The sequence below is a fragment of the Typha latifolia genome, chromosome 12 (assembly GCF_019914945.1).
Source record: "Typha latifolia isolate L0001 chromosome 12, TyphaL0001v2, whole genome shotgun sequence".
Lineage (NCBI taxonomy): Eukaryota > Viridiplantae > Streptophyta > Magnoliopsida > Poales > Typhaceae > Typha > Typha latifolia.
In genome coordinates this window covers 10,365,554-10,377,894 of record NC_133097.1, presented here as the reverse complement: position 1 = coordinate 10,377,894, position 12,341 = coordinate 10,365,554, and the positions used below count along the sequence as shown (strand labels likewise).

The following is a 12,341-nucleotide window of genomic DNA, read 5'->3' as shown; positions in this document are numbered from 1 at the left end:
TGGAACAAGTTATTATTGTACGTAGCCCTTAGAGATTCAAACAATTGCAGCACCATTAGGTGTAGCCGTGTGGGAATTAGGATGCTTGTGGAATAAAGATAAAGCCAGGTCAGAACAACGTTGGGATTAAGGGAAGAATTAAGTCGTTTTTTTAAAAAAAATACATAAAGCACCTTTAATTAATCAATCAGGAGCATAAAATATTTGTCCAAAACTCGCAAGTGTTTTATTTTCCATCCCACGGTTCCTTCTCCAGAGCCACGTCAGCATGCCCTTTTGTAACATGATGCTCCAAAACCGCGTTTCCCCGTCGGCCGTTGCTGTAGTCGTCTTTGGAATTGGTATCGGATCCGGATAGGAGACGTACTCCCCTCCTATCCCTCGTAATTCATTGGACAGCAACGTGGTTCGCTGTTATACGGCGGCAGATGATCCTGACACCCTCCTCTCACTCAGTCATATCGCCCGTCTCTCTCATGACCAGCTGGCACACCCTCTCAAATCTACTGATGCATTTCATTCATTCCTTGGTGGGGTTTTTTTTTTTCTTCTATTTTTCAAATTATAAATAGTGAATAAAACTGCAGCACTAATTTTGCTTTAAATTACTTTTGACTGCCATTCTTAAGCACTCCCCTTTTCTCTCAGGAGGACCCAAAAAAAAAAAAAAAGAGAGAGAGACAAAGGGGATTAAAGACATTGAATGACTTCTCTAGCTCAGCAGGCTACTTTGCAGTATTTGGGAACTTGGCCAAAGGGGTTGGTGACTGTTCTCGCTTTGATACGCATGATTACTACGTGCCATTTAGGTACCACAAAGAAGAAAAGAAAAGAAATATATATATATATATATACTTCATGTGGTGGTGGTCATTGTGAGAAGAATATATATCCTTGGTTTGCCACAAATGTTGATGCATCAATAAAGCGACATGATAAGATATATAGAGATGATATATTGAGCACATTTGATAATAAAAAAGGGGTTGGGGTTGGGGTTGGGGTTGGGGGGTCATGCATGGACCATCAGTTTTGGGTTCTTGGTGAGGTCTTATCTCGTCATCTTTATCCAGAGGCTTTAATGAGGAGGAGATGAGATAGATGGGCAAGCAAGCAGGCAGGCAGCCATGCCATGAGCCATGAGCCATGAATTTTTATTAAAGTTAATTTAATTTAATTTAATTTAATTGAGAGGAGGTGTTTGCTTCTCCCCCACCCCACCACACCCCAAAGTAGCCGTTGACGCCATCATTTACTGCTTAATTAAAAACAAATCAGTGTAAAGTAAAAACTGGCCTTCTTCTCTCTCTCTCCAGAACTAGAAGCAGTCCACGCGTCTCTCCCCATCGCACGCTGAATCCGTGAAGGAGGCGGTGACCACATCCCCCTCTTCTTACGCTCATCGGCATTGCCATTCCCATTGCCATTACCATTACCATTATCATTGTTTATTTCAGATTACAACAACAACAACAACAACAACTAAACATTTCTTATTAGGTAACATCACGCCATATTTGCAAAGCATGTGGTCAACAATTAACTTACAAGTTAGCCATTCATAAATCCTGCTCATGGTTTTGAGTTAGACAGCACGATGATTTGCTTCCTCACTTTTAAATATTACTCTTCAAATAGTTTTTTTTTTTTTGTTATGACCTCACTCCTAAACTATTATTTTTTTAAGACAAATTTTATTTTCTTAATTTTACTTTTACTTTTCTTTTTGTTCATCTTCTCTCTTATTTATCCGAGTCCCAAGGCAACGCGAAATGAAATAAATAGCAGCTTTTCACTGGTCATAGAAAAATAAAATCCTATAAATAATTATTAAACTGACTAATAGTTTAGGGGGTGTGAAACATAATTAATCAAAAGAAAGAAAAGAAAACCTACTAATTATGCATGTCCAAGTCAAAAACGTGCTACGCGGAAATAGGAGGTGACAGAGCTCTTATTCTCACAGGAGTGACCAACTACCGTTCTCGTCCAAAATTAAACATCCCACTGAAGGTCTTAAACCCCCTCCTCCCCGGTTGGTTAGACGGAGTCCCACACGCTTTCTTCTCTCAGTCCTCACAAAGAAAGGAAGGGTATTTCCGGTACAAGACAAATTTTTTTTTTTTCCTCGATCCTTCTTCTCCTTCCTCCTCTCTCTGCTTCCGAGAAGGAAACCCCTCACAAAACCCAAATTATCCTTCTCTCTCTCTCTCTCTCTCTCTCTCTCTCTAGCTAAGGTTTCTTTCGTCTTTAGCAAGTCGGCGGAGGAGTAAAAAGACAAAAAAGAAAAAGAAAACGAAGAAGAAGAAGTGATGGAAGTGGAGTTTCCGGACGACTTCCGTTGCCCGATCTCCCTTGAGGTGATGACCGACCCGGTGATCTTATCCTCCGGACACACCTTCGACCGCGCCTCCATCCAGCGATGGCTCGATTCCGGTAACCGCACCTGTCCGGTCACCAAACTCCCACTTCCCCCCTCCCCTTCCCTGATACCAAACCACGCCCTCCGCAGCTTGATCTCCCACTTCACCCCTAATCTTTCGTCCAAATCCCCTCCTTGCTCCTCCTCATCCTCATCTTCCTCCTTTCCCCGAGAACTCGTTTCCTCCCTCTCGTTTCCCTCCGACCCCGACTCGCTCGCCGCCGTCCTCCGCCTCGTGAAGCGCAGCGCCGCCTTCCGCCGCCTCGTCGCGGACTCCGGCGCCACCGCCGTCCTCCTCCGTCACGCCGCCGCGCGTGTCTGTCCCGACCTCCAGGAACTATCCCTCCGGGCCATCCTCCACCTCACCCTCGATGGCGACGACGCCCGCGTCGCCCTCGTCGCCGAGGGGGCCGTCGACGCCGCCGCTGCGGCGCTTAACTCCGGCTGCGCCGCCGCCGCCCTCGCAGCCACCACCCTCACCAGCCTCGCCACGGTGGAGGTGAACAAGTGCACCATCGGGGCCCACCCGACGGCGATCGCTGGACTGGCGGCCCTCCTCCGGGAAGGCGGCGGTCGGGAGAGGCGCGAGGCTGCCACCGCCCTCTACGAGCTCTGCAAGTTCCCCGAGAACCGCCGGAGAACGGTCGCCGCCGGCGCAGTACCTGCGCTCGTTGAGTTCGCCGGCGCAGGCTCCGAGAGGGCCGTCCAAGTGTTGGGTCTCGTCGCCAAGTGTCAAGAGGGGAGGCAGGAGATTAGAAAACTCGATGGTTTTGTAAGAGTTTTAACTGCGGTTTTAAGAGTTGGAAGCTCGAGAGGGGTCGAACATGCGCTTCTGGCTTTGAATTTGTTGTGCTCGGATAACAAAGACATGGCCTTGCAGGCAATAAAGGAGGGAGCTTTGGAGCTCTGCTTGCCTTTGTTAGGTCATGAAAATGGAAAGATTGGGAAGAACGCCGTAACTTTGGCTCGAACTCTTCAGAAGATGCAATTGGGATGCTCTGTGTGAGATGGATTTCGCTTGCTTCGTTGAAATTTTGCTTCGAATCAGCTGATACAGGTGAGTGGAGCTGTGTGAAGTTTCTTTTCTTCCTCTCTTTCAGCTATAGTTGCCCGACTGTTGTAAAAAGAAAGATCATTTCTCTTTCTGCCCTTTTCTGGGAAGCACTTTTCGGCTAGTTCTGTAAAATGGGAATAAGTAGTGCTGTTCATATAGGAAAGTATGAAACTTGTTAACTGATCTGTAACTGTTCAAACTGAAATCAAGTCCCATATGATATTTCTGATATGTAGTTCAAGTGCTTTTGATGCCTTGCATTGATAGTATTTATACTTTAATGCATTCAGTTAGTTGGACATTATTTTCTTTTTTCTAGAAATGGCTTAAACTTGAATATTAATTGTATTTTACATGCACACTTAGTGTCAAACGCTGAATTTCTCCGTTCCATTTAAGAATCATCAGTTTCAGAATTTCATTTGTTGTTTCATTTTATTCATGTTTAGGTAAAACAATTTGATCAATTCTTTGTTTTCCGTTTTCATGTGAACTTGGTTATTTAATGTCTCTTTGTTTGTACAAACCTGTTGGTAAAGCTGGTTTCTGACTTATTTGCTCGTTCTTGATAAGTGAATTAGATTATTATTGTTTAGATAAAGAATATCTGAAAATGTATGCCTGAATTGAGTGAAGGAAAGACTCTTACACAGAAATTGTGCGTGATCAACAAGTTGTGCTTGAAAAAAACATATGTCACGGATTACTAGATATTATTTCCTTATGTTGAGAAATAGAATAATTTGGAAAATAGTTGAACGGATGCTTTTAGTTTCATTATGTCATTACAAAGAAAAGATGCAAATGCATCAGTTTGAAGCAACTTTTGATTAGTATTTTAAGACAAGAAAAAAGTTCATATATAAGACAGCGAGAGCACTGAGTTTTGGTTTGAGAATATTTAATATAATTGAAAACAGAAAGCCAATCATTAGAAAGCATCTTCAAAAGATATCCTTTTAGGTTTCAAAGGAATGATAGAAAATAATATGGTGAAAAAGATATTGGTAAGAGTATAGGAATCTGCTTAGTAGTTCTTGGGTTGTCAGGTGCACCCTGTGAATGTTTTTCACAGAGAGGCAGGCAGCTATTGCTGCAAGCCTCATTTACTGTCTTCCTATACTATGATACTGTAGCATCTGTGAACAATGTTAACAAATACAAGTGAACAGACCAGATGAAGCTTTTTGTTGGTTGTCGCAGTCTTGTAATGTACCGACGTTGTGATTTTCTCTGTTGTACCCCGTTTAGGAAGGTAGTTACCAGTCTGAGATCTTGCGGCATGTATGTTGTGGCCATTTCAATTGGTTAAGATTTGATTCGAAAAACATGTCCCAATAAATTACGTGGGACAAATTTCTGTTATTCTTGTGAAGTAAACAAGTTTTTAAGTCAGTTTTGACCAATTATGAAAAGTCCTGCTTTAATTTAATGCACTCCTGATCATTACACAAAGCAAGTAATTTCTCAAAATAATCTTCCCTGGGTAGAGTGATTAGTTCACCCTCATTAAATGATCACGCTGAGATGCTTAACTTCATCTTCTCTACTATGACAGAAATATGAGCGCTGATATAACAACAGGAAGGTTTTACGAGATTTAATCTATAATCATGGTTGGGTATAAGGAGAGGATGAATATGGCTGATCTGGGATGAGAGTTTTAATAGGTCAATCTCCTTTGATATAGGGTCATGTCTTTTGCTTAAAACCACCCATGGAAAACCTACCCTTGCTTTATTCTTTTCAGGGATCAGTTCTAACTTTCTGTTCTTCTAGTTATGAGTTGAACACCATCTCAGCCATGGAAAAGTGCCAAGAAAAAACTTGGCCCTGCTTAAATTCACAGGCCTTCTTCTACTCCACTTCAGCACTGATGTGCTTCAATACATGCCAGTTCAATTAAACTGGCATTCAAATTTTAGGACTGATCTGCTTCTATGCATGTCGACGAGTGTCTATTTATTAAATTTTAAACTAGTTTTGAGTGTTCAAAATTCAATGTTCAATAATTCATAGAAACCTAAATTATGTTAGTCGGAAAGATTCCATTCCTTTCCTTGCATATTTGGTTGATTCAGAAACATCAGTTACTGTCTTGAGGGCAGGATTTTTAGATGAACAGCAATTTTCTTACAACTATAGTAGCACATTAATTACTATGTTTTAGGTTTACTTCAGAATTCAGATTAGGTCCTGTTATCTTCTTTTTATTGATTAAGCCTGATATGTCATAAATCCTTGGCCCAGTTAGCTCATTCAACATAATTCAGTATTACCATTTTCTATTTGTGGTTGTGCGTAATATACTTTTGGTGCTACATGCTCGTATGAAGTTAGACCTTTGTAGAAGTTTTGAAATGGAAGAGCTGAATTGCAAATTGATAGAAGAGATCAAGAGATTGCTTAACTGCTGCTTTTTATCATTTAGTTTTTGGATGCTTCTGAGAATCATAGTAGCTAACCTATCTATGACTTTATATATAAAAAAGGTTTCCTTCTAAGGTGCCTATCAAAAAAACAACTTGGGGGCCAATACTTACATTCTTTCTGGTCCCTTAAAATGATAAGCTTATGGATATGGCAAGGAAAGAAATGAACGCTTCGCTGTCCACGTATGGATTCAGGAAGTACCAGGCGTTGTTATGAACTTGTACTTTGTTACTTATACTCTGCTATTGTTGTTTGTTAGTCTCTATTTGATGTACTGTCTTCGTTTACAACATCCACCTGCATTCGTTTCTACTCATGTTTCAGGAAACAAGTCTGCTTTGATGTAAGGTTGCCCTGTAGGTTTCAGTAAGAAAGGCTCTGAATCTCCTAGAAGCTCATTTTTCTGATTTACTATATCCATTATGATCAAAACATTGTCCTAAATATTGCTACTTGATGATTGTTGCATATCATCTGCTGAACTTTAGATCTACTGCCTCAGCATCAAACCGTAGCTTAATATTAGGTTAGAATAATAAAAATGTATAGGTATAGGTATATTCCACAAGATCTTGTTTTGTGTAAATAAGCAGGCATGGGTTCACCATTTAATCCAGGTGATATCGCTAATTTATTAAAGAACAACATTTTTCTGGATGAATTCTTGGCGACTCATACATGAATATGTTGAAAGAAATATGTTTTTCTTTTCCAGCTTGGATGGCGTTAGCATTTTAATCTCCTAAACTTTTCTTTTTATTAGAATGTAAATGATTTATCTTTCAATTTGGAAGATGGCAAATTATCATCTGAAAGACAATTTTATGTAAACTGTGAATTTATTGATATACTGAGATCAGAAAGGAAAATCAAATATAAGCCAGGAACTTTAAGCAAACTCTTTCTTTGATTTGGGTTATATTGCTCTCTGTATTGTAATATTCTTGCTATTATTTTTGCAGAAACAATACATCCTCTGATTCTTACTCTTTTTGCTGATACTCAAGAAAAAAAAAGGAAAAGAAAAGAAAAGAAAAAGCTCGATGTAATCCTTCGTCATGCTACGCTGGCGTTTACGTAGTGGGCTTTTTTACGTACAGAAAGAGAGTGAGAGAGAGAGAGTGTGTATGTGGCCATCCCATCCCATACGACTCTTTTGAATTAAAATACACTTTATTTCAGATCTCGGACCGTTAGAATCGATGCAGTCGCGCGCTAAGATTGGTGCTTCTCTGATGAACGTGGTCAATTATAGGGGTGTCAAGCATGACGAGTGGCTCGGGCTTGGCTCGAGCTCGGCTCAGCTGAAGCTCGAGTCCGGCTCGGCTCGATTAAAGCTGAGCCGAGCTCGAGCCACTGAAATCGGCTCGATAGGCTCGATATATAAACTCATCAAATCCTAAATCTTAAAAATTCTCAAATCTCAACAAATCCCACTGCTCAGATCTCAAATTCTCAAAGCCACCAAAACTAATTCTTCTTCTTCCCCACCGTCGGCTTTCCTCCTTTCCCACGTCAACGTCGACCCTTCTCCTCCTCCTTTCCTATGGTCGACCCTCCGCCTCCTCCTTTCTCATGGTCGACCCTCCTCCTTCTCCACAGTCGACCCTTCTCCTCCTTCTCCACTGTCGACCCCCCTCCTCCTCCTCCATCGTCCAACGTCTTGATCTCTGGCGTCACGGGGTCGAGGAAGCTGAGGTCTCGGAGAGCGGAATGGGCGACAGCGGCGGGAAGCTGTTGCCCGTGGAATCTCCTAATGGCGGAGACGAGTGCGAAACTCCTCGTGCTCGAACGGCCTTCTCGGTTCGAACCCTGCAACTCCCACGTCCATCGGTTCTTCTGCTCTACCATTGCTGGCCGTGAGTTGGGTAGTAACCTGAGTGGTGAGAAGCGAGAGAGAGAGAGAGAGAGGAGAAACGAGGGCTTGATAATAGGCTCGGGCTCAGCTCGAGCTCGGTCTAGCCCAGCTCGAGCTCGGATCGAGTTAAGCTGAGCCGAGCTTGAGCCATAGCCGGCTCGCTCAGGCTCGGCTCGTTTACACCCCTAGTCAATTATATTACAATGTTAGACGCCACTCAAATTTATAAATGTACAAGAGTTGATATGCCCTTACCATTACCATTATCACGTCAGACTCTCTCTGTCTGTCTCTCTCCCTCTCTCTTTGACTCATTCTGCGGAATAGGGGGGGAATGGGAATGAGATGCTGGAAGATAATAATATAATTCACGTGAACGTGAACCAATATCAATCATCAATCCCGAATCTTGAAAGGATCAGGTGTCATCAAAAGCCGTCCAGCTTCTTCCTTGAGTTTCTTTCCTTTGGGTCATTGGGTGGTGATATGATGATAGCCATGACATCAACTGTCACGGTCATAAGCCGGTCACGCTGTTTTACTACTTTTGGATTTTAAAAAAGCGAAGAAAAATATCGCTCTTCATTCATTTTAGGGCCTCAAATATATATATATATAAATAATTTGATACAATGAAATTGAAAGAGTTCACCAATTTCGAGGTCAGCCTCGCTGGCACTCGCAATCTCTATAAATATACATACCCCAACAGCCCAAAAACCCAAACGAAGATTAAAGATCTCCCCCTCTCTCTCCTCCCCCTCTCTCTCTGTCTCTAGTCTGAAAGATCCGAAGACTCCAATAATGGTGACGAAGATTTATATAGTGTAAGCATTGCTCAATCTCGTAACCCCTTATCTTATTCTTCCTTTGTTTCTGTTTTTTTTTTGTTGGACATTTTCTTGAAGAGAATCGATGAAATTGAGATTGATCACTGCTCGTTCGTGGGAATATTGGTGAATATTTATTTATGGGGTTACTAGATCAATTGTTGTTTGAGGCATTTCATTTCGTTTTCTAATTGTTGTGTGATTGCTGTATTCTGATTCGATTGGTCGATCTGGTTGTCCGGATGGGCTTCTTACTTGAATCATTCTGTTCCATCGTCTTGTAATTGTGGAGTGTTGTTGTCCTTCATGTTTCCCTGCGTAAATTATCACGTTAATAGCTTTCTAATGGTTTAGGTCCATCAACTTTTGGCCCATTTAAACGGTGGTATTTTGCCGAAGTATGTGCGCAGAAAGAAAGAGATGGAAAGCTTTTCCCTTTTATTTGTACTGCTTGTCTCATTTGTGGCTCAATGTTTATGGTGGCTGCCCATCTACAAATGATGGTAGTTTATTAATATCTTACTCGAAATCCTTGCTCAAATAGCTTATGCCTTATGTTGACCTAGATATTGATATTATTTTTTGTCTAATATCTATTTAGAACGGTGGCACCAAATTAGTAGGCTTACTAGACAATCGTCAGCCTATTCTTATTCGAACACATTGTGTGCTTCTTCTTTTCAATTTGAGTCGTAGTTCTTGTTTCTGAACCATGTTATTTTGGTCTTGATTAGCATATGTGTATCAAGTTGCAGCAGCAGCAGCAACAGCAACAACAACTAAGCATCCAATGCCAATTATCAAATTAAGATGGCAATGTATGTTTACACAAATTCTTTTCTTGATTTTCTTCTATTTTCATCTCATATCATGAGCCAAACCAAAGACATTCATTTTGCAGAAGTTTCATCATTAGTTGCCTCTTGGCCTGGCTCACCTTTACTTTTTGATTAAGTTCAGTACTGTCTGGTTGACCAATTCAATTTTTTTTCTTTCTACTACTAGACTTTGTGCAAGTAATATATATATATATCAGAGTGATGAGTAATGTTTAAGTTGTTATGTTTCCCTGTCAATCACCAAATAAACTTTTTTAAAGTTGCAACTCGATTTTCTGCTATGGTTATGTCACCTACATTTTCTTTTTATCATAATTCATCTGGTGAACTGCTAATGCACAAAATAATACTGTCTTGCTGCTTCTAGATGTTCCAGTTAGAATATTTGATGACACTCTGTATCATTTGCTGTTCTTCTAAACCTCATCAATGTAAAATAAATTTTATGAGTCATGCAGGTACTATTCTATGTACGGGCATGTTGAGAAGCTAGCAGAAGAAATAAAGAATGGTGCTTCGTCTGTAGAAGGTGTTGAAGCTAAACTCTGGCAGGTAATTTCGATTCAAATTAAATATGTTGGATTAAGCACTGACAACCATGTTCACAACAGAACTTATGACTCGTATATATTTAAATTTTCTGCTACACATCGATTAGTTATTCAGTTATGTTGTATTGAGATATTATTCCACTCTGATTATCTAAACTATGTTATAAACATATCACATCCTGGCTTTACTGGCAAAGGTAGTGCTTATGTCCAAATGTATGACTGCCCTGCTATTTTTGTTTAGGAACACCACATATGAGGCAATTTCTCTAAAGGAGAGATCTGGTTGCTCTGAGATTACTAGATATTGCCAACATATTGATGCAAAACGTAGGCTACTTAGGAAACAGTAATATAGTCCACTTCCTGTTCTTCTCATCAATTTGGTCATGCTTTCAATTTTGATTGAACAGGTCCCAGAGACTCTCCCTGAAGAAGTCCTTGGGAAAATGGGTGCACCTCCGAAGAGTGATGTGCCAATCATCTCTCCGGATGAGCTTGCTGATGCTGATGGCATCATCTTTGGGTTTCCAACTAGATTTGGAATGATGGCTGCACAATTCAAAGCATTCATAGATGCAACTGGTGGACTCTGGAGAACACAGCAGCTTGCAGGCAAACCTGCTGGGATCTTCTATAGCACTGGATCCCAGGGCGGTGGTCAAGAAACCACTCCGTAAGTGCTCTTGTAGTCTTCTTGCTTTTATTGCTTAAGTCAGCATCTTAATTCTTAATCTTGGTTTTTCTGAAGTGGAGTAATTTCCTGATCTCAAAAGCATCTGCCAATTGCAAATACCAACTTATTCCTCGAAATATGATTGGCGACCAGAATGCTAATTATAAAATGTAGTCAACATAATAGTGGTTTTGTTTGCTTGTATTATTAGTTGGAAATAGCCAATAACAATTGCCATTTGATAGTAATAAGTTATATAGGTTAATATTTAATAACTCACCAACATTTTGAAAACCCAAGCTACTGTTTATGCATAGCCAAGGCATAAAAGAGACTAGGCTTCTTCGATTTAAGATTTACTAAAGGACATTGCGAACAAAATATTTCTTAAATTTGTATGAAAACCATATGACATTCTTATACCAAGTTTAATAAGTTTCATTAACAATATATTTTGTCTCGCAGTTTGACAGCCATAACTCAACTTGTCCACCATGGGATGATTTTTGTGCCAGTAGGCTACACATTTGGTGCTGGAATGTTTGAGATGGAAAAGGTGAAGGGTGGCTCCCCTTATGGGGCGGGCACATATGCTGGGGATGGATCTAGACTTCCTTCTGAGCTTGAACTGGGGCAAGCCTTCCATCAGGGAAAGTATTTTGCTGGGATTGCCAAGAAGCTCAAGGGTTCATCTTGATCATCAAACTAGAACATGTTTGCAATCTGATGCACTTTCAGAAACATTGTTAGCTTCTCTTTGATTATTGTATCCATTAATCTTTGTCATGTACTGTTGTTATAATGGCTTTCAAATCGACATCTCTCTGATGCTTCAAAATTAGATTCTCGGTGGTTACGAGATTGAGCAAAATCCAGCACTATGATTTGCAATACATATTTTTCCGTACATCTTCTATTAGTCTTCTTCTCTTATTATATATATAGTGAGCAAACAAATTGCTTCTCTTCTATCGTTTGGATTCATTTTGTATGTCTTTCCCAGTTCACCCCTATTCTTTCTTCCAAATCCCCTCTTTGCTACTGCTGACTATTGGGTCAGGATCAGATTGAACTTCAAAGCTAGTGTTTTGTTTAAAGGAGTTGCACAACGTTTTTTGATCATCCAGAAAACCGGTTTACTATTTTGCTGCTCTAACTGTCAATGCAATGTTGGTCGGTGAAGTCGCTGTCGACATCACAGTCCAGACATTCTTCATAAACAAGATTTTCAATGCAAGCTTACGTTTATCAAATTCATCATCATAGATGCTACATGGATGTTTGTCCTCAATTTCTCCTAAGTTAATTGGATCTATAGTCATAAGCTCTGGCACATCATTAAGGATGTGTGTTGCAAGCTTAATTTGGTCCTTGGCAACGAAAAACAGATTCAGAATCACAACTTTCCTGAAGTCGAGATGGGAGAATGCATTTAGGAAGCTTCATTTTCTTTATTTCTTTTTCTTTCTTTTTTTCTAAGGGAAAGCTTGTAGACAGGTAGTTTATAGGGGAGATAAAACGACGACTCTTTAATATAAGCCTCACACTTGACATGCAATAAACAAACCTACAAATTAATCTAGAGGATCAAGCCTGATAGCACAACACAATAATAAGATAAAGAATAGCCCAAAAAAAATCTAGGAGCAAAGAGCATCGAGTTCGGCATTATCAGCCT

General features: G+C 40.4%; 2 protein-coding genes across 3 annotated transcripts; both read left to right on the top strand.

The window, feature by feature from the left end:
- The first annotated feature begins 1,873 nt into the window (after window positions 1-1,873).
- Window positions 1,874-3,707, top strand: LOC140798732 (U-box domain-containing protein 8). The gene has a single exon (XM_073152753.1). It carries the CDS (start codon window positions 2,313-2,315, stop codon window positions 3,426-3,428), a length of 1,116 nt encoding a protein of 371 aa, XP_073008854.1. The 5' UTR covers window positions 1,874-2,312; the 3' UTR covers window positions 3,429-3,707.
- A 4,706-nt stretch (window positions 3,708-8,413) lies between these two features.
- LOC140798729 (probable NAD(P)H dehydrogenase (quinone) FQR1-like 1) lies at window positions 8,414-11,504 on the top strand. Of its 2 annotated transcripts, none has more exons than XM_073152751.1 (4): window positions 8,414-8,594; window positions 9,895-9,988; window positions 10,401-10,663; window positions 11,129-11,504. In XM_073152751.1, exons 1-4 carry the CDS (start codon window positions 8,572-8,574, stop codon window positions 11,358-11,360), a joined length of 612 nt encoding a protein of 203 aa, XP_073008852.1. In that variant the 5' UTR covers window positions 8,414-8,571; the 3' UTR covers window positions 11,361-11,504. The 2 variants fall into 2 exon arrangements, with proteins under 2 accessions (XP_073008852.1, XP_073008853.1); XM_073152752.1 differs by lacking the exon at window positions 8,414-8,594 and adding an exon at window positions 9,332-9,415.
- Window positions 11,505-12,341: the final 837 nt, after the last annotated feature.

What these genes read in the sequence shown, in the direction of transcription:
- LOC140798729 (XM_073152751.1), top strand. Translation starts at nt 8,572, where the DNA reads ATGGTGACGAAGATTTATATAGT. An exon ending in TTGAAGCTAAACTCTGGCAG is followed by an intron (nt 9,989 to 10,400) that starts GTAATTTCGATT and finishes TTGATTGAACAG; the next exon opens with GTCCCAGAGACTCTCCCTGA. An exon ending in GGTGGTCAAGAAACCACTCC is followed by an intron (nt 10,664 to 11,128) that starts GTAAGTGCTCTT and finishes TTTGTCTCGCAG; the next exon opens with TTTGACAGCCATAACTCAAC.
- LOC140798732 (XM_073152753.1), top strand. Translation starts at nt 2,313, where the DNA reads ATGGAAGTGGAGTTTCCGGACGACTTCCGTTGCCCGATCTCCCTTGAG.